General features: G+C 35.9%; 2 protein-coding genes across 6 annotated transcripts in view; one reads left to right on the top strand and one right to left on the bottom strand.

Annotated features, from left to right (window-relative positions):
- Positions 1-197: 197 nt before the first annotated feature.
- ERLEC1 (endoplasmic reticulum lectin 1) lies at positions 198-26,976 on the bottom strand. Its single transcript, XM_037158452.2, has 14 exons — positions 26,662-26,976; positions 21,234-21,338; positions 19,739-19,819; positions 19,121-19,198; positions 18,915-18,978; positions 18,197-18,231; positions 15,653-15,876; positions 15,433-15,562; positions 10,550-10,711; positions 9,899-9,958; positions 5,780-5,904; positions 4,360-4,437; positions 3,704-3,779; positions 198-1,092 (listed from the first exon to the last, which is right to left on the bottom strand). The coding sequence occupies exons 1-14, from the start codon at positions 26,821-26,823 to the stop codon at positions 1,021-1,023; spliced, it is 1,452 nt and encodes a 483-aa protein (XP_037014347.1). The 5' UTR covers positions 26,824-26,976; the 3' UTR covers positions 198-1,020.
- A 14-nt stretch (positions 26,977-26,990) lies between these two features.
- ASB3 (ankyrin repeat and SOCS box containing 3) overlaps positions 26,991-27,871 on the top strand; it is an 89,821-nt gene continuing 88,940 nt past the window's right edge. For 3 of the 5 annotated variants that reach the window (XR_005084338.2, XM_037158449.2, XM_037158448.2), the window contains exon 1: positions 27,122-27,285. Coding sequence is in view for 1 of the 5 variants with exons in the window: in XM_037158448.2 (XP_037014343.2) it covers positions 27,284-27,285 (2 nt within the window). In the remaining 4 variants the exon portion in view is untranslated. Of the gene's footprint in view, positions 27,286-27,871 lie in introns of all 5 variants that reach the window. The other 2 variants (XM_037158451.2, XM_037158450.2) reach the window with 2 other exon arrangements.

The raw sequence follows: 27,871 nt of genomic DNA, 5'->3' as shown, positions 1-27,871 counted from the left end.
TAGCCAAACTGTATTAACTGTTTCTCAAACTAAAATATCTTTGGCCAGAATTACTGAAAAGGAGGAAGAGTATTTTATGGCCACTGTTCTGTTCTTATTTAGATATGTATGTCTAAAATACAACAGGATAAATTTGTGTGCCACAGGGTAGTAGACAAAAGAAATGAAATGATCTGCCATTGACTACATGACAACACTGCTTGTGGACATTTTATTCACTTTAAAATAAATACAGTGCTGTCAAACTGTCCAGAACTGAACTCTGTGGTACATGGGAGGCAGGAATGAAGGAGAGCCGCACAGAATGTTTTGTTAGAGTGAATCATTCAAGTCAAGACAGAAGGATCGCCGACTGTACACTTGGAACATACTTAGGGAAAACACATTCGTATCAAGGAGAAACAGATAAAAGTTCGGAGACAAGAGCAACCTATTACCAACAGGAGTTTCTTAGGATTAACAGAAGTGGAGAAAACTTACATGTGAGGCTCCATGTGCCCAGCTTTTAGCTCAATACCTAGTAGAGGGAGGTTGCAAAATAAAATTGGCTGAAAGGATTTCAGTCACTAGAATACATATTTTACATGGTCTCCCATTTAAACAACCTCCTATCAATTTCTTTATTATCTTTGCTTCATCCACTAGTCATATATACTATAATTTACATAATAAATCTATTATTTAAAAACTTTCAGTAGGTATAACAATTATGGCATTTCATTAGGCTGAACTCTAAATTGCTTGGATATTTATTTAGGAATCATATTATCCAAGCATAGGATAAAACACAATCAGTTTGTAAGACACAACAAAAATGATAAATGCGAGACAAATGCCCGCCTTAGACGTTTATCAATAATCTCTTATATACACATATATATTCACAAAGTGACTGAGAGTCCTTTCACACGATCCTTTAGATGAGGTCCAGTGGTGGAGAACTCTATAATAAGACACATGGTCAGACAGAAATCATCAAGACTTTCAATGATCTTTTCTTTCCCCAAACTTTATTGTCCTTTAGTTTGGGAGAGAAAGAAGTCCATTTTCATCTGCCGTATCTAAGATTTTACAGATCACTGGAGATTCAACCTAAAGAACAACAACAATAAAATCATCAAAAAGTTGCTAAGCTGAATACTTTCTTCATTCAATATTATTCTGCTGAATGAATACATATATATAAATGTGTTAAATGTATTCAAGTCTTGTTTTGGATAAACCATCCAATGTTATTTCTACAAATTGAGCTTTTTGAAAACAATCTTTTGTCATCCATATAAAATACCAAAAAGGTAGAGATTTTTTATCCGTAAATTAAAGAGATGAGGAGAAAAAGGAGTAAAGGACAATATTAAAAAAATTATACTAAATATGATGGAGGAAATAATGAAAAAGCAAAATAACACATACGGATAGATGGGGAATTTTAGTACAGAAAAGCAAGCCATAAAAAATTAAATGAAAATGCTAGAAGTAAAAAAAAAAAAAAAACAAACCCACAGCAGAAATTCATTTAAAGAGCTGGATGGGATACAGCATAGGAAGGAATCACCGCACATGGAATCAGTTCAGCCCAGTGGAAATGACCCAAATTAAAACCAAGAGTGAGAATAAAAGAAAGAGTATCTGAGATTTTGAGACAACTTAAACTAACATGTTTAATTGGAATCCCAGAAATAGAAAGAGGGTCAGGTAGAAGAAATCTTTGAGGAGATAATGTGGAAAATTTTCCCAAAATGTATGAATTACATCAATCCACAAAGCCAAGAAGCCCTGTGAATTCTAACCAAAACAAGCATAAAGAAAACCACTCTTAAGCATCACATAATCAAAGGTAGAACTATACAGTTCCCAGAGGAAAACATAGGAAAGTATGTTTGTGACTTTGGGGTGGCAAAATTCCTTAGGAAAAAAGCATTAGCAATAAAAGGGAAAAAATTGAGGAAAGAAACTTTATCCAAAAAACTTTTACTCATGAAAATACATTAAAAAATGAATAGGGAAGCCACAGGCTGGGGGGAAAATGTGCAATATAAATATAAAGAATTCATGTCCAGAACATACGTGAATTTCTAGAAATAAATAATAAGACAAACAACAAAAATAAAAATGGGTAAAAGACTGACAAAGACTCCCTTCTTGACCAAAAAACCATCATCAAGCAGGCTCCCGAGCCCTCTTTCCAACCAGGCCTCTTTTTGTCCTTGGGCCTGCTGAGTGCAGCTGTAGCAAAAAATCCTGATATGTCAGTTTAGAGAGGAACCCTCACCCTTAAAGTCTAAGCACGTTCCGTAGTGAACAAATTCCTCATCTCTTGCCTTAGATATTGGATTGTCCTGGCTGGCCTTCAGCAATGATCCTGTCAAGTCAGTTTAGCAAGAATCTCCTCCTCTTAACATCTTCTCTTAGTCATTTTCCATTCACTGGCCAGCCTGTTCCTCCCTGTTTCTGCTTCTTGGCTATACTCACCCAGCTGCCTTTACTGTATCTAGAATTGAACTGGATCTCTTTCACTTATTGTGACAGTCTAGACACCTGCTACAAAGTCCCAAATGAGTCTTCCTACTGTTTTAGTCTGTGTCAGTATAATTTTTTTTCTTTAAAAAGTCTTGGTTAGCCAAATCCTTACCCTCCTTTCTTGACCTTAGGGGATATAGCTGTTTCTTGTCCTATTCAAGTTGCTGCAGCAGGGGTCAGGTGAGGTCAGGACTGTAGCTGCTAACTGGGGCCTATTTCTATTTTTATTTTGTATTTCTGGTCTGAAAAAAAACCTAACATTTAATAAAGGGAACTGACACTAGGAAAAAAAGACTTGGTTGGACACTTTGCAAAAGAGGATATATAAAATAATCACATGAAAAGGTGCTCAATACCATTTTTCATATAAAAAATGCAAATTAAAACTACTCAAATGGCTAAAATCAAAAGACTGACAATACCAAATGTTGACAGTGAGAATGTGGAGCAACTGAACTCTCATGCATTGCTGACAGAAATGTGAAACAGCACGACTACTTGGAGAAGTGTTTGGTAAAAGTTAAACATGTATCTAATCTGTGATTCAGCAATTCCACTCCCAGGTAGTTAACAAAGGAGATGAAAACATACGACCACAAAAAGACTTGTAGAAAAATGTTCATAGCATCCTTATTCATATAATCAAAAATGAGAAAGATCCCAAATATTCATCTACAGGAGAATGGATAAGTGAATGTGGCATACTTACACAAAAGAATATTATTCAATTATAAAGACAACAAAGCACTGATACATACAATATGACTGAGTCTGAAAGACGGGCTGAGTTAGAGGCCAGGCATGAAAAAATTTCTGTGCTATATAATTCCATTCATACAAAATAAAAGGCAAAAACTGCTCTATGGTATCAAAAATCAGAAAGGGGTATCTTTGGGGATTCAGTAGTATAGACAGGGAAGGGGTTACAAGAAAATTTTCCGCAGTGACAGATACTTTGTTTGGGGTGAGAGTTACATGGGTATATGAAATTGTCAAAATTCATCTAACTCAACATTTAAAATCTTTGTATTTAATTTTATGCATATTATACCCCAATCAAATGGTAACAGCTTTTATAGAAGTAGTACTACATTTTAAGGACTAATAAGGTCTTTCCAGATTCAATGCTAAAAACTAAAATGTGGTCCCAAGCTGAATCCTTAAGTATTATTTTTTTACTTACCCCAAGGATATACTGACAGGAGTGAGGCTCTAGCATATATACAGTAACAGCATGAGGAGAATCTGATTCTTTGCACCTAAAACATAGAGTACTTTGAGGTGCTGCCCCAAACATACAAAATTATTATTATGTTTTAAAATTTTTTAAACAATTTTATTTTTTATAAAGGGGAAGGGAGGGAGAAAGAGAGGGAGAGAAACATCAGTGTATAGCTGCCTCTCCCATGCCCCGCTCCCCCCACTGGGGACCTGGCCTGCAACCCAGGCATGTGCCCTGACTGGGAATTGAACCAGCGACCCCCTGCTTTGCAGGCTGGCACTCAATCCACTGAGCCACACCAGCCAGGACCATACAAAATTATTTTAAACTGTCTTCCTCTTAAGTGCTAAAAATCCCACAAAGTGACCCCGTGTAATTTAATAAAGAATTGAATGTAGTTTATTATCATTTATAATTTAATAATTATTATAAACAACTTGTGAATAAATAATTATATTACTGAAATTAATTTTAACAGACTTAGAATAAAATAATCTTATAATAAATTATTATGAATACAACTATTCATAATTATACTGTATATTTATAAAAACTTTTGCTTAAAGGAAGCAGTTTAAAGAGAACAGCAGAAAGCACAATTTGACAGTCCAACTTACTTTAGTTTTACAGTCACCTGTCTTGGTTTGTCAGTTATATCACAAATATCTCCATTCCCATAAAAATGTGACACCATCCTGAATCAGAAAAACACAGACACCTTACTAACTAAAATTTCCAGCAATTTAGAGTCATTGTGATGGGTAAGGAGATAAGATGGTTAGAGGGTCAGTTTTGCATTAGTTAAAAAATCTGCCTATAAAACATTCTTTAAAAATACATATTTTATGGCTACATCAGAGTCTTTCAGATTCTATAAAGAGAATATAGAATTGAGATACTTCATAATGGTTTAATAATAATGATCTTCATTTTGCATATTTATCTGCATAGGAATAGTTAAAATTAAATTGGTTTTAAAAACATTGTTCTTTTAAAATGAACCATCTCTCCACAAGCTATTTTCACATGAAAAACATACAAACGTAAGAAAAATCCTTCTGTTTAGTATATTCTAATTTATCTAATACTTAAGTGCCAACCTCTTAATATTGCTAACTTTGATTTTGGTTAGCCCAAGAAGTCAGCACCTTCTAAAAACAGTCTCTCATTTCATCTGTACTAGGAAGAATAAAGTGAACACCCAGGAAGGGGAAGAAAGATGTATAGTTAAAAATTCACTGGGCAAAAGACAACTAGAAAAGCTAAAGCTTAGTTACTGTTGGGAAACAAGAGATTAATTAATTTACTTTAGCTATAGCAAGATATACCTATAGAGACCAAAAGGGATGAGACAATTTTTTTAAAAGCCACTGTCCAACTAATTTTCAACCATTACCTCAGAAAAATTAAGTAACAAAGGGAAACGCTAGAATATATTTAAATAGAACCAAATAACTTGAAGGGGTAAAGATTGTATATGAAAGAGGCAAATGCTCCATAACAGCCTCAGACCTAAGGCCTGGGAACAGAGCCATTGTTAACTAACATCACGGCCATTCTTACTGCCGTGACACCACCCACTGTGAAAGGAAGCAGCCACAGTTTACTGCATGCTATCGCTAGGCACTGTGCTTTACCTGAATTACCTTATTTAAATGTCACAATAACAGTATGAGACAAATACTACTAGAGAAGAAAAGTGAGGCTTGACCAAGATAGTATATGGACTCATTACTATCATTACTGTATGTATGTGTCCTGCCTGGGAACTGAACCCACAATCTTGGCGTGACAGGACGGTATTCTAACCAACTGAGATGCCTGGCTGGGGAAAGAGACAGAATTTGAATCCAGAGTGGTGGACTTCAGTGAGCTGCTTTAACTACTACACTAAGTTATTTCCCCACAAAAAGAAAACTACCCTAATGTCCCTGAAAAAAACTGATCAGAGATTGTATGTGTTTAAATTTTGTTTTTCAATATTCCGAGTTTCAAATATTCTATTGATAGATCCAAAGGCAAATAAAGTTAATTTACCTGACTGACTGGGTACCATCGTCCTGCAGGTGATAGGCTCTAGCAGTATTCTTTTTAGCCCATTCAATATGCTCCTCTTGGTTCCACGTTCCGACAACCACAGAAGTTTTCCCACTATCCTTGTCCTAATAAATGAAAAAATATTTGTGATAAGATATGCACGCTTGACAGCATCAAGTAGACATTAATGCGAGTGGCCTACAAGCTACAGTCCCTATCCTCATATTCACACCGGATATCTATGTTTAGAGGTAATAATGTTTTATCAATCTTGACCAGTAGAAATTTGAGCTTGTTGTCTTTATTCCTTGTTTCTTTTTAAAAAAGATTTATTTATTTATTTATTTATTTATTTATTTATTTATTTATTTATTTATAGAGAGAGGGGAAGGAGAAAGAGAGGGAGAGAAACATCAATGTGCAGTTGCCTCTCACGTGACTCCCACTGGGGACCTGGCCTGCAACCTGGGCATGTGCCCCGACTGGGAATTGAACTAGTGACCTTTTGGTTCACAGCCCACGCTCAATCCAATGAGCCACACCAGCCAGGGCTATTTCTTGTTTCTCTAGAAAATGAAACTACGTTCTAGTCAGACTAGCTTCAGACACAGTTCTTTTTAACTCTTCTATTTCTTTCCTTTCCCACATCTATCAGTCCTGTCATTTTTTTTCCTACAGATGCTCTCAGATTCAGACTCTTCCTTTCCATTCCCACTGTCAACATTTCCTGCCTGCCAACCAAGAGTTTGCTCTCTTATACCTAGATGATACAACCATGTACCACTGTGATTCTTAGTGAAATTTTTGGCTTCTATCACCCTGAGCCGCACTGCGGCCACGCGTAGCCTACCTTCATCTTACTTCTACTCTTTCAAACGCAGACCTTCAAACTCTACTACTCTTCACACTCCTCCTTTGACACCACACTCATTTCTGCACCAAGACTGATCAGAAACCCCCCGTCCCATTCTGCTTTTATTATTTTTAAAACACTATGTGTTGTCTTATATGTGGACTTCATTCCCTCTCCTTCCTTTTCCTTCCTCTAGTCCCGTCCCTTCCTGTCTTCCTTCCTTTCCTTCTTTCTACTTTATGCTGGGCACTAATATACATCTGATTAAAATTAAAAACCCTTACAGTGGCAAACGAAACAGGCATGGCTCCTGCCCTAGTGGAGCTCGCTGCCTGATGGGAGAGGGAGCCATCAGACATCCTTTTAGCAAGTGGGCTGTACATTCAGAGAGAGACATGGATTAAGAGGTTGGAGATGGAGCAAGACTGCCTGGGTCTGAATTCTACTCTTACCATTTACTTCCTATATGATTTTAGGCAAGTTACTAAATCTTTGCTTTTGTTTCCTCATCCTGGAATAACAGTATTTACCTTTTACAGTTGTTATGAGCATTAAATGAGTTAATATATGTGAAGTGCTTAGAACAGTGCCTGGTATACAGTATATAGTGAGCACTGTATTTGTTAGCTGCTATTATTTTTAAAGATTTTTCATTTATTTATTTTTAGAGAGGAAGGGAAGGAGAGAGAGGGAGAGAAATATTAATGCATGGTCGCCTCTCGTGCGTCCCCTGCTGGGAACTGGCCCGTGACTCAGGCATGTGCCCTGACTGGGAATTGAACTGTGATCCTTTAGTTCACAGGCCCATGCTCAATCCACTGAGCTACACCAGCCAGGGCAGCTGCTATTATTTTTATATTTCCCAATGCTCCAGCAGAGTTCCTCCAAAAGTTCTAGGTTATATGACCTTGACCAAAATAAGGCAGATAAAAACCTAGTGTAGGCAAGTGTATGGGAAAACAGACATTGTTAATGGGAATGTAAAGTGGTCCAACCCATTGGAAGACAACTGTTCAGTATGCATGTACTTTGCCCTAGCAAATACATTGCTAGACATGTGCCCAATGAATATACATGCAAATGCTCACCAATACAACTATTTAAAACTGCTAAGATGGCATCACAGCAAAACTGGGAACAACTTAGAGGTCTATCAGTAGAGATCTGGCTAAACACATCGTGGGTACAGATATAACCCTCTGTAGCTGCTGAAAAGATCAGCTATTGCTGACAAGCAAAGATCTCCAAGATACTAAATTAAAATATTAATTGAAGAGTAGTGAAGAGTACTTAGTAGACATTTTTTGCATAAATCAAAAGGTTACACCAACACTTACATACATGCATTTTTTTTTCTTGTGGAGGGTTAACTAAGAAAAAGTTAAGTCATTTTTGGGAAATAGAACAATGGTAAAGAATTTTACTTTTCATTCTAAATTTCTGGCATATATTCCTTTAATTAAAAAAAGCTTTTGAGTATTATCTGAACTATAGTTAGATGATATGTGTACTTTTTCATTTTTCTGTATGAATAAATGTTAGTAAAAATAAAACATCTACAAAGCAGCAAAAATAAATGGAAAGAATAGTGAAATTAAACTTCTCAGGTTTAAGTGAAGAAAAAAATGTCCTAGTTTACCAATGCTTCATAAATTTGGAATGATTTAAATGTTCAAGTTGAGTTTATTATTTTTCCTGGTATGATCCTCTTGGAGTTTAAAATTGGCTTAAAACATCTCAAGAAGCCAAAGCCTTTTAAAAACAGCCAGGTCAATATTTATTAGTGTTTGTCTTCAACATGTAGTAGTTTAACTTATGAAAGTATAACTATGACAAAATTATTGGTGCTTAAACTTCAGAATTTAAGCAGCTCGGCTGAAGTGTGGGAGAATATGCTAATTTATGAAATTATAAATAAAAGGGAGAATAAAAAAACCAATGTATGTAATCTTAAAACTTATTTTATTTTAAACTTGGTATAATATGGTACCTTCTTTTGGCTGAGAAACTTGTTGTATGTACCCTGTTTTACAAACTCTAGTGGTAATGTACTATCTTACCATTCGCTTTCTTAATTTAAAGATGAATTATAGCTGAATAACATAACTTTTCAGTAACAAAAAAATGAAATTTTGCTATCTGTGACAATGTGGATGAACCTAGAGGAGCAGTTTTCAAAATTTTTCATCTCACGGTATACTCAAACTAACTACTAAAATTGTGTGGCATACCAAAAAAACACATTATATTTTTTGCCAATCAGACAAAAAACAGGTATAATTTTAATTCATTCACACCTGATGGTTATTGTTGGTTTGGCTGTTGCCATTTTCTAATTTGACAACCTAAGGGAAAAGAGGTCCGTGCCCCTGATTAAATAGTCAGGTGTTGCAAGCTTTAAAAACTCTTGCAGCTCTCCAGTGTGCCTCTTGTGACATACCGGTTGGAAACTGCTGACTTGGAGGGTAGAGGGTGTGATGTTAAGTGAAATAAGTCAGACAGAGAAATACTATATGATTTCACTGATATGTGCAATCTAAAACAACAAAAGGAATAAAACAAAACAGAAACTGACCCACAGATATAGACAAAAAGGCAAAAAGGAGGTAATGAGGAGATGGGAATAAAATGTTACACAAAAAAATTACAAGAGAACACTGATTTCCTCTTTATTTACAGAATTGGTGTTGGAGGAACCCCAGCTAGACAAACTCTCAGTTTAGGGGTTCTCCCAGTGGTGTTAAAAGATGGTGACCAGAAGAGTGAGATGTTAATTTGGCAGATCACCTTAATTAATTTTTGAATGTTGAAAGGCAGGTCTGGTACTTAGTTTAAGGTTTTGAGTGCAATGGTTATGAGCCAGAGAATAAATTAGTATGATTTTGGATGCTAGCAGCTGGTGAAGAGAGAACAGATAGCAGGGACGCCCAAAAAGGAAAGTTGGACTGAAAGGAAAAAAGACAAAGGTGAATTATAACAATGACTAATTTTTCTGTCAGAGCTTAAGAGTTAGCCATACTAGATTTTTCTTTCAGGCTCATAGTAATATAAGAATCTGAGTAGCTAATACACAATGTTACTTTAAGATGACTGACTGAATTAAACACCAAGTTTTACATTTTCCTGAATTTAAATAGTTCAGTGAATATTTCCATATGAAAATCATGTCATAATTTAAATAACGCTCTCCCCCATTTTTTTTCTACAAAAGATTTTTAAAACTTTAATCCATCTATTGGTAGATTGGTATACATGCTGTTCTATACCTCATGGTATTGATGTACGTGTTTGCCATAGCAGAATTCGTATTTCCACCAGCCAACACCCTACAAGAAAGACAACAGATTAAGTTATATGCAGAGAAGGCAGGACTGGGGCCTGTCTCAATATTGCCGTACAGTAGCAACAGAAATACATATAATTTAAAAAACCAGTAACAGCAGTTAATATGATTAAAAATTAAAAAAATTACTGACATGAAACAGATTAATACAGAGAACAACTTCTGTATATCTGTGATAAAGTAAAAATTCCATTTGTAAGTAAGTGTATTTCTCACTGGAGCTATTAGTCAGAGGCAACATTTACCTGTGTAAATGTTAACTTGAGTTTTAAATGTGATTGCTATACAATCACTGATGCCCATTCTAGCAATCAACCAGAACTACAAGTGTCTTAGTTATACACATTATCTGTCAAATACAGGTCAAATTTTAATTTGTGAGTAAAGATTATAATAATGGCTATGGATTAGAGCACGGTAAGAAGCAGAGAGAAAACGTCCACTGGGAAGCTTCCAGATACTTGTCATTTCTCTACAGACCAAAACCTTTTTCAATGCTGTTAATGCCCCTTGATTAACAACACACAAAGGAACACTGTAAACTAAATATTTAAATGGAAGGTTCACTTCTCACCCCATGAAAGCAGTAAGAGCCACTAAGAAACTCTTTTATGAGTTGGTCATCTGTCAATTTGGATATGTGGGTTGTTCCAACAGTGAGCATCAGCTGAGAACCAACTGCAATGGGTTTGTGGATTGCTGGGAATCTCTCTTCTTTAGTTGACTGCAGATCTTCCTAAAATTAAATACATATGTTTAAGGCCTTCTTTGCCACACTTGTTTTTTTCAGTTATGACTTAAGTTATTATTTTTACAATGTAGAAACTTGGAAAATAAAATTTACCCATAATATATATTTTTAAAAATGAATTTTGCAATGCTTAGTAGTATAGAGAAAGCTCTAGAAAAATGCAGTCCCACTTGTATGGGAACCCCTTCCATTGCAGAGATAATTTCCATGTCACATATTTTGTCTCATTACTTTTAAGTACTTTGCTATTTGTTACATTTTGTGTCTCTGCATTTAGCATTAAAAATGTGGTTACTGTGGGTAAAGAAAGGATAATAAGCAAGGAAAAGAGAAACTGAGAGCAAATATGAATATTAGCTATAATTATTCAAATGTAGCAGAGCTTGGAGGAACCTGAGATTTAGTAAAGGAACATACTAACTAAAAAGCATGCAGAAACCCGCAGATTCATAAAGGTAGCAGTGATTCAAATAGACTCTGACAATGAACTGAAACACAATGAATTGAAACATAAAGACTTCACAAAGAGAAAACCCTCGTTTAACTCATAAGATAGAAATAACAATTTGTGATTTATGTGAATGTCTGTGTATGTGTTTTTTGTGTGTGTGCATAATAAGCATGTGAACCTTTGGAAGAGGTAAGAACAAAGATGTGAGAAAGGTATGATTATTTACAGGTAAAGAGATAAGCAGGTACTATGTCGTGAAAAACTATATAATCATAAGAAGTTTGGACATTATCTTACAGGCTTCAGGCAAAGATGTGGAGTGGTCAGGTTTTTAAGCAATCACTGGAGCAGAGGCAGAGAAGTAAGAGCAAGACCAAGTCAGGAGGTGGGGCACCAACTAAGGAGCTGCAGTAACGCAGGCCGGAGATGACGAGAAGTAAAAGGGAGGGGATGACGCAAGAGGGGTGGCGAGAAGAGGACAGTTCCGAAAGAGGGTAATAAGTTAACATTTGGTAGTTAGCTGGGTACTGACAGTGAGTGAAGAGAAAATGAATCTAGACGAAAACTGAAGAAGTGAGGGTACCAATTATAACTGAATAAAATTAAAAAAAAAAAAACAAATGGTAAAAGGTTTCCAGAAAAAGTTCAGCGGACATGATCTCTCCTTTTTCACCAGCTGTAGGTGCCATTGACCAACTGTGGTTCTGTCCTACTTCAGCTTGGAGAAGTCACTGAAGAGTCCCTGGAAACTAATCGTCTTTCTCTCTCTCCTCCAACATTAAGAACAAAGATTGCCAAGATTGTTTATTTTTTAAAAGGACCTTGAATTTTATGTATAACTGTTTGTATATTCAGAGACTGCTATGCTCTGACACTGTTTTAAGTGCTGAGTACTAAAAGTGAAACAGAGCAACTGCTCCTAAGAAGCTGAAGTCTAATAGTCTGAACTAATTACTTAGAATACATGGGACCCATAGCAGTTAGTGAAGAAAAACACTATGGTGAAACCTGAAACTGAGATAAAAGGACAGGAAGTAGGAAGAATAAAAGTATGACTATCTATATTATTGCTTCTTTGTGGAGAGAACATCTATTATTTTTTTACTCTTATCTGAGGATGCACTTACCGATTTTAGAGAGAGGGGAGAGGAAGGAGAGAGGGAGAGAAACATCGATGTGAAAGAGAAATACTGATCAGTTGCCTCTTGCATGTGCCCCAACTAGGGACAGAACCTGCAATCCAGACATGTATCCTGACGTGGAATTGAACTCCCAACCTTTCAGTTTACCCACTGAACCACACTGGTGCCAGGGCAATATTTATTGTTTTTGAGAAAAATTATTCCAATAAAAACAAGATTATAGTAGTATTTTTTTAAAAAGATTTTATTGACTTAGAGAGAGGGGAAGGCAGAGAGAAAGAGCAACATCAGGTTGCCTCTCACACATGCCCCCAACTGGGAACCTGGCTTGCAACCCAGGCATGTGCCCTGACTGGGAATTGAACCTGTGACTTTTTAGTTTACAGGCTGGCACTCAGTTCACTGAGCCACACCAACCAGGGCTGATTAGTAGTTTTTGTACTAAGGTTTAAAAATTCATTAAAGGGGCTCTTAAAAGTTCCAGTAATCTCCCAATTAAAGTAATCTAATAACAGAGGCAGAACATTAAACCAGAATTCTGTTAGCCAGATTTGTATTTTTGCATAAAAAAGATAAAAATTATTTAATCTTTATAATAAAGCTTGATCCACACTTAAAAGGCAAATCACAAGCCAAATAACAACCTTTAAAAGAAAAGTTATATGTAACACACTAGATTTATTTAAAAAATGGTTCTGAAGTAAACATGACCGATTTTAAGTGACTACTTATCCTATAGTATTACCTAAGATCTTCATATACAACATGGACTCTAAAGATCCTAAGTGCTTTGAAAGCATTATCTATAGCTTTTTAAAAATAGTTTTTCTCAATTGGAAGATCAAACACATTAAAGAAAAGTAAATTGGCACTTTTTCATTGAAGAGTAATTATAGTTACGTCCTGGCTGGTGTGGCTCAAGGGACTGAGTGGGCTGTGAACCAGGAGGTCGCCAGTTCGATTCCCAGTCAGGGCACACGCCTGGGTTGCGGGCCAGGTCCACAGTGGGGGAGTGTGTGAGAGTTAAAAACACACTGATGTTTCTCTCCCTCTCTTTCTCCCTCCCTCCCTCGTTCTAACAATAAATAAATAAATCTTTTAAAAAGTTATTACAGTTGGCATTTGTGAAGCATTTTGATAAATATGAAGTTCCTATCAGTATTTAAATCACTACCAAGAAGACTAGAAAAAATTCCATTTCCAATCTTTTAATATAGCACTTCAAGTCACATGTAGATTAATGTTAAGGTAATTTTCCCTCTTATCAGAATGGCAGCGTTCACAACATCCACAGAGTCTGACAATACTTCTGTAACAAGGACTCAAGAGGGAAGGGAGAAACAGGCCTTGCAGCTAAATGTTAGTTATTTCAAAGGCTGCGGAGTACTCACGGCACACCAGGTATCATGCAAGGAGCTGGAAAACCCAAAGTAATGAGAGCATAGTTTACTCTTTATCTATTTCAACCTAAGAACTATATGGAAAATTAGCAATTTTAGCTATGGAAGGCTACAATGGAGGATGAAATAAAAGACAAGACCATGGAAAGGAAACATCTACCTCTCCCTGAAATAACACATTAGAAGTCCTGCCTCATTTGCAAAGAAGTGACACTGGAAGCATGTCTTCAAGCTGAAGAAGTAGAAGTTTATCAGGTGTAGGGGATGGAGGGCAGAAGGCAACAGAAGAATGGAAACAGTATATAGAAAGGCAAGGAGGTTAGAAAAAATGTGGTATTTTTAGAAAATTCTAAATTGTTCAAATAGCTAAGATAAAGGGAATGGTGATGGGAAATGAGGCTGAAGCCCAATCACAAAAGTGCTTGCACTCCCCCTTGATAAAGTCATCGTACAAGCAATGACTTTATCCTGAGGTACAGTTTATGTTAACTTTCAAAGGCTTAAATATGTAAACAAAGGTTCATTACAGAAAGAGCATTTCATCAGCTGTGTGGAAAGTATTAGAAAGGGGATGTGTGAGGAGGCTTATTATTGGTCTTAGGAGATGATGAAGTCCTGAATTAATGACAGGGTAGATTCGGAGAGCCTTTAGAAGATAACATCAATAGCTCTTAGTAAGTGATTAGAGTTAGCGATGATGAATGAACAGATAGGTAAGAAAGATTACTTTGGCTTCTGACTTAGCAATTGGGTTGAGCATAGTGCTTTAAAAGCAACAGGGAAGACAAGAAAAGAGAAACAGAGAATGAGCTTGAGATTTTGAAAATGTATCTTTTGGCAGATGACGGAAAGGGAGGACAGCCCATCAAAAGGAAGCAGCGGCACAGAGAGAAGCGGTTAAGACAGGCTCCGAATCAGAGTGTTTTGATTCTAATCTGTAACCCCTCTGATCACTCCCCCTCCCAAACCTCAAGTCTTAGTCTGTTAAGGAGGATAATAATAGTATATCTTCTAGGATGTTGTGAGCAGGCAGAAATTGCTGTTAAGACTCAATACACGTTAATTACTGTGACTGTGGTTTGAGTTCAGGTAAAAGGTAAATGTAGATAGATGTATATTCAGAACTCGTGGGCATACAAATGGAAGTTGAAAGAGTGGGCATGAACGAGCTCACTTAAGGGACTATGGATGGAACTGTGGGGAATGTCAACATTTTAAGGGCAGGAAGTAGAGAAAAACCAGTTACAGAGGAGAGAAGAACTATAGACATGTAGAGAGAGTGACCTGAAGTAAAGGGAGGAGAAAAAGTTCAAGCTTCAAATATTCGGTGTTTTATGCTACTAAGATGAAGTTATGTATATACCCAGTGAATTATAATGAAAAGAATGCTGAGATGGGTCGTAGTCTATTATTTCAAGAGGTTTGCTTAGCTCAGAAGTCCAGTCAACTACTTAAAATTTAAGGTTATCTAGAATAAATAGGATGTCAAACTTTAAAATATTATAAAATCAGAAGTGTCAGAGTGTTAAAATAGTTTCTGAGAAGTACTAGATTAAGAAAAAGACTTAAAACCAATAAAAAGAACTAGAATTTAGAACTCTGAGTCAGGAAAGCAAATTACTACTATACTAAAGAAATCACTGAAATATTGATATATACTCTATAAACTGGAAAAGGAAGCACTGAGAAAATACTGTTAGATGATTCTCCTACCTCTTTACTTCTCCTAAAAGGCACCCTTAGAATTTCTTCCTGCTGTTCCAATTGTCTCAGGGTGAGGGGTTTAAATGGTGATCCTGGCAGTGATTGGCAAAATATATCATTCACAGGAGATGCTCTGAATCTGTTCAGTAAGAACAAAGCACTAAAGTTATACATGTGGCAACTTTAAAGCATGCACATTTCATGTTTAAATATGAAATTCACATCCTACCTATATTTAGGATGATTGCACAAGAGTGGTGTCAAAATGATAACTTCATATTCACAAGTTGTAACTTCAGCTACTGAGAGAATTTCATGCTTCGATTCAGGATGACATATGTACATCACAGTACTTGATCTGGGCCGGTTCCGTTTCAAACTACAAGGTGTACCATTTCCCATTCCCACTGGATAGTAGGGTGTCATCTGACCTTCGATATTTTTAGTGGGAATCTTAAAAAAAAAGAGTATAAGACAGACTTTTCATTAGAAATGGTGGTAGGACTGAGGATGGGAGAAGCACTTATTTTGAAAGGAAGACAACTATATTTATAAACTAACATTTATGTATTTTTGTAAGTTCTCCCTCTAATATTCTTTTGATTCATGAGTTCTTATTTGAGAAAATGTGTAGTTTCAGAGCCTGTTTAATATAGCAAAAAAAAAAAAAAGATATTTTTAGCTCTGGCTGGTGTAGCTCAGTGGATTGAGCACGGGCCTGTGAAGCAAAGTGTTGCTGGTTCGATTCCCAGTCCAGGCACATGTGGGCCAGGTCCCCAGTAGGGGACACATGAGAGGCAACCACACATTGATGTTTCTCTCCCTCTCTTTCTCCTTCCCGTCCCCTCTCTCTAAAAATAAATAAATAAAATGTTTTTTAAAAAGATATTTTTATTTGGTAGTAAAATTAAGGTGGTTAAGTAAGAGTACAATTATATAAAAGGCTATAATATGATGATTAATATGACTTATTTTTAATAGCTCTAAAGAAAGAGACTAACACAAAACATAGAAACTTACTATGTTGAGTTGGTCAGAGCTTTCTTCACTAAACAATCAGCACATGGCTGTGTTAGAGTTTAGATTCTACAGTTGTACAGTCTGATTTGTCAAAATGTAGAGTTAAATAATAAAACACTGTCTTCTAAAATGGGAGTCTACTGTACTGGTTCATTAATCTGCTTATTCTATTTCCCTGTTTTTAATATTAATAGACATATTCTTCAGCATATAAACTCACATGAATCTATTAAAGCCAGCAAAAGACAAATGGAGAAATTTTCATGGGCTGGGGGAACAAAAGAGATGACCTCAGAAGACAAAGATTATTAGAAAGTTATGTCCCATACTATATGTAAACACAAGAAAAACCCAATTAAGGGCTTCAAAAAATCTCATTAATAATACCTCCCAACAAGCCCTTTGGAGGCAAAGAGCTCATCTTGTACCCTGTCAGTGCATATCCAAATAGGCAACAAATAAATATTTACAGGGATAAATATTTTGAGATTTCTTATATGCTATTTTCATGCTAGTGTCTGGAATTAGAAAGTCCTGGGTTCAAACTGAAGCTCTGAATTTACTAGCTTAATAACTTTGACTAAATTCCAGTTTTTGTCATTTGTAAAAATAGAGTAATAATATACAGGGTGGGGAAAAAGCAGGTTTACAGTTGTTCATATGGAAAATAAGACAATAATGAATAAATAATAATACAAGAATAAACTCTGTGTTATGGGCACGCACAACTGTAAACCTACTTTTCCCCAATCAGTATGCTCAAAGGTTGTGGGGAGAATTAAGCATTACCTTTTATTACATGCCTGGCACAGCACCTGGCTTATGAAATGGGGCTCAATAAATGTTAGTTTTCTTCCCTTACCTTTTTCTTTCTCTCCCTTTATCATTTCACACTTTGAATTCTATCTTGCTATCCTCTAGAGTCACAGTAAATAAATATTTTAGGTAGTTTGTAAAATTAAAATCTTTTAAAATAGCCATGCTATGTGTGTCTATAATCAGTTTTGTCAGTGCCCCCTAAAGCCATCCCTTTAAGTTATAGGCATCCCTTTTAAGTAATTTTTAAAAGCCTGCTGCCATTTCACTTTACTTCTGATAAGAGTACCATTCTGATATGAAGCTGTTTAGAGAAATATCCTCTATCAATAAGTTACTCTGGAAATTCTTACGATTCAAGCATTCCTTGAATTATAGGGACATTTCAAAATTGTGATTAAACATCCTAAGGAATCATTCTTTTTAAATAATCTTAGCATTAAAGTATGCATTCATATTCAATAAACATTTATGAGCTGTCTGTTATGTCTGATACTCTGCTTTGTACTACAGGGGGTAAAAAGATAAAAGACAGTCCCTGTTTGTAAGATTCTTGAAGTCTGGTAGTTTGTTGTTTACATATATAGTTTTCTCTGTTTTACCCACACGAGATAGGGACCAAACAAAAATGCTGTTATTATCATTGTTTCCATGGTTAAAGAGAGGGAAGCATTGCTAAGCACAGAGGTGATATGATGCTGTTACAGAAACTTTTCCACTCATGCTTTTGGTAAGGTTGCTTAGTTTTGTATGACATAAAAGTTACTTAAAATCATAGTGTAACTTTTCTCAGAAAAACCTAGCATATTGCAAATTTCTCTTCTCCAGTCTTTTGAGATATCTGATATAGTTAAAGAACACAAGACTATGTTCTGTCAATTAAGTTGTATAAATTCATGCCTCCCAGATGTTAATACAAAAACCATTTGTCACTTGCCTCTTTTGATTTTTCCTTTTCTTCTGCTTCTTGTTCTATGAAATAATATGAAAGAAAGTAAATGTAAAGACTGACCAGTGATTTTACATATAAGAAACAAGTGACTAAGTTTTCAATCAATTCTGTCATCTTAAACTTTTTTCCAAAGTAGACTCCAAAAATGCATGTACTTTTTATCTTACTAGTCTTAGCAAGTTTTCCTTGAAATGGTTTTGTGTCAAAGAACCATCATTATTTAATCTTTACCTAGGAAATACTCTATTTGACACATAAAACCTGGCTGCCACAGCAGTATATTTTGAAGTACTTTTATCTCAGAGAAAGTTTAATCCTAAATTAGTTAATCAATTTGAATAGAGATTTGTAAAAAATTTCATAATTTGAGGGATACATCAATATGTCTGTTTCAATATATAAAACTTTGTTTAAACCAACCAAGACCAAGCATTATATAAATACAACACTAACATGTATATCTTATCAGATTTTTAAAAAAGTATTAATAGGTAAAAAAAAAAAAGCATGTTTGTTAAAGCAGAAAATAATGAAAATATCTTTTTAAAAAAGTTTTCTAAGAAATGTTCAGAAATCAATCTTAGTGCTTTAAAATTAAGAGTCCACAACAAAATTTTTCAAATTCCGTTTTGAACATTTACTGTATATGAAATTACTGTATATGCATTTACTGCATTACAATCAAGTCATTATAGAAACAAACCTTTTTCAGATAGAAGGTTCTTTGCCAACATATTCCCAAGGTAGTACTCATGAATATTTACTTTCTATATTTAAAAAGAAAACAAAAATATAGTTGAGATTTTGCAAATGCATTTTTCAAGAATACAGATTTAAAACCGTTAATCTCATTATTAGAGCTCTCATTTTATAATGTTCCATACTTTGTATTTTGAAGAAAAATGATACCTGACCACTTTCTTTCTCTTCATGGTACTGCCGAATATGTTTTCCGTGACATACTTCGTAAGTCCAATAAGACTCAATCTAAGAAAGATGGATGTATTTAAATGAACAAAAGCTGTATAACTCAACTGAGTTATTTTTTGATACTTTAGGAAGATGAGTAGATTGCCCCCAAGATTTACAGTAAGCTTTCAATAAATGAAACATATTTATTACTCAGAAAAATATGAAATTTTTGGTCTACTCATTGTTTTCACTAATTAGATATATGTGAAAATTCTGTGAAGAAAACAGGTCTAGAATAATCACCTAACTTAGGGGTTATTTTCCACATAACTTAACAATAATAATTAGTATTTTGAATTAAAATTGTATATAACTTCTTTTGATTTGAAAAACATTCAAAAACAGTTTGGTGAATATTACTTGATATTGGTATTATTGGGTGCTTGCCACATATACTATAACAGGAATTGAAATTAACGAAATACTGCTAAGCAATTGCTTAGATTTACAACCAAAAATTTGATACAACATAAAAGAAATGGAGAATTATTTTCAAGGGTCTATTGGCTACTGGAAATTTATTTTCTAGTTATCAAGTGAACATAAAATACATACTCTGTAGGAACAACTGCTTTGTTTAAATAGTGGCTCCAATAGCTCTCTTGGATTAGGGCCTTTATAATCCTTTTCTTCTTCCTATGAAAGAACTAGAGTTTAATACTTAGAATTATTCTAGAACTTCACCCAACTGTGCTGTTCGGTTATTAACTCATTGGTCAAATCACAAATGCTTGGAAATAAAAAGGGAAAAAAAAGTCAAAACCTTTAGTAATAATCTATGGTATACCATTTCTTTCAAAAGAAATGAAGTGGAAAATATGGAGCCATGGAATAATCTTCCATTCTTTCTTCTCTTAAGGTTTGAGGATTAGTTTCCTAACAATTCTTGTAAACCTATTTCAGAATTTTTAAATGCTTGCATCCAAACAAATTCTAGCTATAAAAGCCTCAGAATAGTTGAATCTTATAGCATATACTGGAAAATTTTAAGGCACTTCTTAGTTTTCTATGTATTTTCACATTTCAGATTGCCAAATGAAAGACAAATATATTCATATGTGTGTTGTGTGCGACTGTGTGTGAGTGGTTTGTGTCTTAAGTAGGTTTAAAATGAAATTAAACCACTGTTTTTCACAGATTTCAAATCTGAACAAAAACTAAGAAAGCACTCACTGAGTTTTATATTTCCATCTCACAGATCATGAAAACATTACATAATTAGCTCAATACATTTATTGAGTGGAGGAAATAGTTTCAAATCTTTTCAAGGTTCCGTGGCTAACTATAGCCTATACCTCAGCCTCCTGGCTCCTAGGCTGATGTCCTTTCCATTTTACCATGCTGCCTCTCCTGTTTCATCTTGAAAGAAGTCATTGCCTTAAAGGATGGATAAGAGGCAGTTAGTTAGGGCATTTTAGGAGGAAGAAATGGGCATGAGCTAAGGCAGTGAGAAAGCATAAGGTACCTATAGATTTATTAGCAATTCTTTATTAAAATGTCACATATACATTAAAATTTATATCTTGTGTCAAAACTCTCCTTTTTCTTAAGTGTCAGTGTAATTCTTCATTGAGAATTGCAGGTTTTTTTAAAAAAAGATTTTATTTATTTAATTTTAGAAAGGGGTAGGGAGGGAGTAAGAGAGGGAAAGAAACATTGACATGTGTGAGACATACACTGATCAGATGCCTCTCACATGCCCACAACTGGGGATCTGGCCTGAAACCCAGGCATGTGCCCTGACTGGGAAATGAACCAGTGACTTTGGTTCACAGGCGGGCAAAAGCCACACCAGCCAGGGCCAAAACTCTCATTTCTATAAAAGAAAGCAAGAGTGGAGTTACGTTTTCATTTGAAACATCAATAATTCGTGGCTAATTTTTCCAAGTTGAACTCTAAAATCAAGGACTTCAGGAAAATAGTGATTACTATTTTTATGGTAAAACAGCACGATTGAAAACCTGTGATTCAATTTTAAAGTATGTAGTTGCAATGTTTTAAATAAATGGCTTTGGTGACAGGAATTATCAATATACTTATAAAAACATACCTCATCCCCACCTGTCACAAGAGGAAGAATGCATTTATATTTTTCTTTATGTGTGGTTGTCATGATGACATAATTATCTTCTTTATAAAAAACTCCAGTTGTAGGCTAGAGATAGAACAAAAAACACACATTACTTTCTCTGGTTAAATTGTATTACATTGCATAACTTATAGTCCTAAGTCAAACTAATTCATCACTTCAACGGATGATTTTTAAACACATTTTCAAAGGAAAAGGGAAAAGAGTGTATGTATTTTTTAATGACAAAATGATGACAAACTTCATTTTGGTGTTACAATATAACAGAAAAAATATATAGTTTGGAGTATAAAGAAAGTAGTAGCAATGCAACAGACTGAAGTTAAAAATATGGATTAAAAAGCATTAAGAGGCAAGAAATGTTCATAAATACATCATCGCTAAGTACTTTTACTGCTGCTAACAATTACCACCTAAATGTAAGAATCTACAACACTTTACAAATGAACTCCCAACTGTACTGCATGGGATATAATTTTTCATATTTGGATAACATATGGGTAAATCTAAAAGAAAAATCACTGTGAATTATCTGTGATGAGGGTTTTTTTTTTTAAAGTATATATCATGGGCCAGCAAACCTTTTCTATAAAGGGCCAGACAGTAAAATATTTTAGGCTTTGTAGGCTGCATGGTCTCTGTCACCACTATTCAACTCTGCCACTGTAGTAAGCAAGTGCATAGGCAATATACAAGCAAATAGGAATGATTATGTTACAAAAACATTTTCTTTATGAAAACAGGTGGTGGGCCAGACCAAAGGTATAAAGTACCAAATTCTGGTATATATCAATGAAATCATCCTTAAAGCTTTCCACGAAGCCAGATTATTTCACAAATCAAATATAAATCAATGTAATTCAAATGAATATTTCAATTAATATAACATTATTTAAAAAGGTATCTGTGATAGCAAATGTGTCAATAACTAGTAAGGCAGAGATTTCAGACTATGATATGAATTCTGTGATAATTCAATTTTATTTTTTCTCTTCTTACAGTACTATGAAACCACTATACTATTTGGCTATTCCTAGCAAGGAAAGAACCACTCTTATTAAGTACCTTTGTTCTTTTCTCAATTTCAAAAAAACAACTCTTAACCTATGTCCTCCTAAACACAAATGCAAATTAGGGCAATGTTTTCCCAAGACAATAAATCAAAACAAAAAAATAGTAGTAAATATGAGCTGTATTAACTAACCAATGTATCACTTTAAGTCTTTTACATTTTATTAACTCACTGATCCTCAAAACAAGTATTCTACCCATCTTACAGAAAAGGAAACTAAAGCCCAGAGTTTAATTTGTCCAAGGTAACACAGTTAGAGAAGCAGCACAATCCAGAGATGAAACCAAGTAGACTGCTTTCATATTCTGTGCTCTTAACTGTTTTAATATATTTGAATTAGCTTTTGTTAACATTTTCTTAGATTACAGAGTCCTGGATTATGGCCGATAATCCTTTTTAAAAAAACTAAGTTTATTGGAGTGACATTGGTTAGTAAGATGATACAGGTTTCAAGTGTACATTTCTTTTTTTAAAAGAATATTTTATTTATTTATTTTTAGAGAGAGGGAGGGGAAGGAGAAAGAGAGGGAGAGAAAATCAATGTGTGGTTATCTCTCATGTGGCCCTACTGGGCACCTGACCTGCAACTGAGGCATGTGCCCTGACAGGGAATTGAACTGGTGACCCTTTGGTTTGCAGGACTGTGCTCAATCACTGAGCTACACCAGCCAGGGCTCAAGTGTCCATTTCTATGATACATGATCAGTATACTGCATTGTGTTTTCACCACAAAGTCAAATCATCTTCTGTCACCATATATTTGGCCCCCTTTATCCTTTACTACCACCCCAAGGTTCCTTTTTTAAAAGATTATTGTAAGTGAAGAGAGGAATCACAAAGATTTGAAAGTGAGAGTTTCAAAGTAAAATTTATGATCAAGGAACCTTTAGAAACATTTATTTAGTTGAGCTAATAAACTGCTGTAACATTTATAATGTTTTTTAATGTTTTCTGATATATTCAAAAACCACGATGCTGAATTCTGCAAAACATGACTCACATTCACTTATCAATGGATGGTCTGAAGGCTTGTAAAATCATTGCTGTACTGTAGTGAAGGTAGATACTAGGACTCATATATGTATTTATATCCCCATTTGTGAAGTCGCTACAACTTTAATGTTCAGAGTTGAATTCTATAGCAACATCGACTTCGACTTATTTGCCAACATGTTCACCAGAATGCTAACAATGAAAAAAAGAACAGCTTGTTTGGAACCACAGCAAAGAAAGAAAGATGATTCTTTTTTTTTGTAATAAACACTACTCTTATGTTTTATGTTTATATGATAAAGAAACTCACTTCTCTGCCTATTGCTTTTTAAGCGGTAAAGAGACATGGAAGTCACCACTATTTTTGTGTGAAGATGCAAAGATTTGGTTTTCATTAGTTTAGGAAGCGCTGCTTTCCTCATCAATAAAATATACCAAATAAAAATTTTCAATCTGAAAACACTGAAATAGTGAGCAACTTATTGGGATCATAAAATAAATTTTGTAATAAATTTTACCCTACTTTTTTGTAATAGAAATTACCGGGAAAAAGTAACCTTTTTAACCTCTTGTGATTTTCTAAGTTAAAAAAATTTTTTGATCTACTACTAAAATGCTTCCTTCTGATTTTGTGAAAGGTATATAAGAAAATGAAATATAGTAAGTTCTCAATGAAAAGAATTAGATAGTGTAAAAAACTTGTTTTATGTAACATAAACCTTAAAGTGTTTTAAGTGTAAGAAGTAATATTAGTGATTTGATAAAAATTGGATTTTAATATAATGACACTAAACAAAGAGGGCTTGGTACTTTAAGGTTAAGAAACTTTACAAATATCTTGGCAGTGGAGAAATCCCTAATGTTTGCCATGAATCTGCAGGAGTTAAGATAGTTAGAGGATGAGAGACAAAAGTATCCCAGAAGCAGCTGTAAAACCAACTCAATGGCACAGCCGGTCAGCATGCATAACCTGCTTGCAACATCAGAGCTGGTCACCTCTTTCCAAGCACGGGGTTTGGGGAAAGTTTTTGAATGGGAATACATTTCTATATTAACGATAGAAGTAAGTAAAATTAGACTTATTTTTTTATTTTGTAGTTCTATTTTGGTGAAACCCATCCTCTGTGAAGTAATGAATAACTGAACATTTTAATGACCTGGAAATATTTCTGAAGGAAAATGTAAACACAAAAATAAATTTTAATGCTAAAAACCAGTAAAGAATATAATTCTTAATTAATATAAACATTTTAAAAACCACAATTTTTTGGTGTTTAATACTGTTTCTCAATATATTTGAAATCAAAATTGTAAAAAGTATGTATTTTTATACATATATGAATGGGAAGAAGATTTAAAGCACAAAATTTTTTTAAGCCTAAAAATATTTCAGATCTAACCGAGTCCATTCCAATTTTAGAGGGCAGAGAGATAGAGTCCCTCTCCCTAGTTCATACAGCTGCTTAGTTTTATATAAATGTCAACCAACACACACATAAAACAAAACAAAGCAAAACAAAACAAATGACAGTGCCAGGTGAGGAGGGCTGTAGTTTCAATTATATAAAATATGAAAAGGAAGACTTAAGACTATAAAAATATTTTTTAAAAATCAAAAGACCAATGATAATGTCTCTAGGGGCTTATTTTTGGCAAGAGGGCCACAGACCTTTTGCCAGCTCATAGAAAAGTGTCTAGATTTTTCCGGAAGTAACTCAAACTAAAAGAAAAAAAATCTCTTGAGTCTTCAAATGAGCCTACCTTAGATTATGTTGCATTGCCAAAGTATTTAAAAGCAAATTGCAAAATAAAATTGACAGATATGTGAAAAGCTGGTATACCATAACCTCCTTTTAGCGGGCAAGCAGCAGTGCCAGAAAGAAAAGTGAACAATAATTTGATACTAACCTCTAAAAAGGCTAGTTTAAGCATCCACTTACAGGTCGGGAAGTTTGCAGGGCTGTATATCAGCATGAGTTTTTAAATTAAAAAAAAAAAACACAGGTGCAAGAATTAAAAAATTTAATGATCACATTCTTTAAACATTTGACATGTTCATTCCAAGTGTGCTCTTTGGAAACAATAACCCCAACCCTGCTAAAATTATATCTGACTTACAAGTGTTATATAAGTATTTAAATATACTATCAATATTCCATGGCATTAACCCAAAGATAAACCTGGGTCCCCAGAGAAATATTTACTTAGATAAATTTGAACTACCAGAATGGGAGAACTGAAAGCAAGAGGGTGGGGTGGGGGAGAAACAAACCAAACCAGGTGTGAACTATTACAAACACTAACATTTGCAAACAAAAAGCAGTTGTGGTGATGACTCATCCTTTATCCTGATCTAAATTGTTCTGACACGATGGTATCACTTACTCATGTTTCAATGAACTGGTAATAGAACATACTAAAATAGTTTCACATGAAATGACAATAGGTAATTGGAATAAGAATTTTAAAGTTTTGCATTCTCCAGGACTTAATTTGAAAAAAAATGAATTAATCACTGCACGGTAAGTATCATATAAGACCACAATTTTTATTGGTCTAGAGTGGACAGGAAGACTTTTCAGCAGTCGACTCCCCAAAGTGAAGGACTGCAGATTTTCGTTACTGACGTTATAAATATGTTCTTCACTGTAGGAAAACTGAGCATAAAATCTCGTGTTCTGTGGTCTTAACAGTCGTAATAAATCAGAACTGTAAAAGATGTTCTGCATAGAGTGTCAGTAACATTTCAGGCCAAATAGCCCTTTCAAAAACAACTTTTAAGGGAAAAGAGCTGTGCATACATGTACGTGTGCATATGCCAGAGAGACAACGAATATGATGGGGCTAGGGAACTCACATCTGCCCTGCCTACACACACACTCGATGTATGTGTGTGTGGGCAGGGCAGTGTGTAATACCGAAGGAGAGAAGGCTGCAGGTGGTAGGAGAGCCGCAATTGACTTTCCAAAGAGAAGATAAAAGTGCACGCCTGACGTGGTTCTAAGAAAACTTCTTCCACAGGGAAGGAGTGTTGGTAAGCAAGTCTAGTGAGACATCTAAAAATGGGGTGGGGGAGCAGGTGACTGTTGGATCCCCAATGCTTAGCATGAAGGACACATCCACGTATTGTGTTAGATAAACACTTGCTGTATGAATGAATGAACGCGAGATAAATGAAGTTTTGAAGTGGGGAAGGAAACATGCGCCTGCACAAGTGGTTCTGGCCGGGGGGGGGGGTGTGAAGCGTAGAATACCGAGGGAAGGGGCCGAACCCTTAGTGCCGGGAGGAAAAGAGGCGGCTACGGGGTTTGCGAGGGCACTGACCAGAGAGAACTCGGTGCCGGGCCAGTTGACTCGGAAAGGGATGTCATCGCTGAGTTGGGGGAGCGCTCGGCCGCCGCCGGACGCCTCTAGGAGGCCGCAGAGGACCAATAACACGGGTCCTCCCGGGACCAGACTCCGCGCGCCGCCGCCTCCTTCCTCCATCCTCCACCGCCGATTTCTCCAGCCACCGACACAAGCTCCTCTGCTACAGAGGAGAGGAGGGGGAGGAGGAGGAGGAGGAGGCGGCGGGACTACTAAAATGTCCAGGCAACCCGGAGCCCAACAGTCGCCACGTCTCCTTCCGGAGAGCCCAGCAACACCGCCCTTGCCCCTTTGGGCCACCCGGCACAGCTTCCGGGGCAGGCGGCATATCAACATCCGGGGCCACCGAGGCCCCTACGGAAGCCGGGACACCGGCGGGGCTTTGCTTGTTTCTCACAACTGCAGTTTCGCCGGGCAATCGGGCTTCGCTTTCTCCCGCCAAGGGATTCTTAGACCCGGCCTGGGACCAGTCTTTTCGGCGGAGAAGTGGGGGCACGAGAAGCCGGTGAGTCCGGGAGAAGGTGACGCGGCTCTGCAGCGGGTGGCAGCAGTTTGACCCACACTAGAGCGAGAAGAAAGAATGTGAGTAGGGCAGGAGCTAGTCTTTTTCGAGAAGATTCGTAGTAGCACTAAGTGAGAAGTGATAGTTCAGACTGCTCTTCACTCGTGCTGCTTTTCTTTTTCCCTCTCTCTGCCTGTAGCACCCGCACGTTTCATCTTTCTGGCTTCTGGCATTAACCCGTCTCTCCGCCTCTTCTGTGGTGGGTGGTGGTTGGTCTCTGTACTTGGCACCTATGGCTAACGCGGGCAATTTGCTTAGTCTCTGCAGAGACTGGATTAGGGGATGCCTGAGTTGAAGAAACCTGTCACAATGTAAGAATACTGTAATTCTCTGAGGTTGGCATGGACGGAACCTCTCACTGTCCCCACATTTTTACCCCACGTGGGGGTCTTCTTTCATCCCATAGATGAAGCGTTGAATTGTTTTATTAAAGAAGCCAAGTTTCCTTAACGTGAGCTTCAGCGCCAGGTTAGTGTGAGGTTATGAATTATGTGAGGTCAACACGTCTGCATTCAAAATAAGACAAAAAGTTTTGGATTTTCCTCCTCATCTTTAATTTAAAAAAACCTCATTGTTGCCCATGTCGGGTATCTCGGTTAGAGCGCA

Source organism: Artibeus jamaicensis, unplaced genomic scaffold, assembly GCF_021234435.1.
Source record: "Artibeus jamaicensis isolate MK-2021 breed Jamaican fruit bat unplaced genomic scaffold, CSHL_Jam_final contig_465, whole genome shotgun sequence".
In the NCBI taxonomy this organism is placed as follows: domain Eukaryota; kingdom Metazoa; phylum Chordata; class Mammalia; order Chiroptera; family Phyllostomidae; genus Artibeus; species Artibeus jamaicensis.
This window is presented reverse-complemented; position numbering and strand designations above follow the sequence as displayed.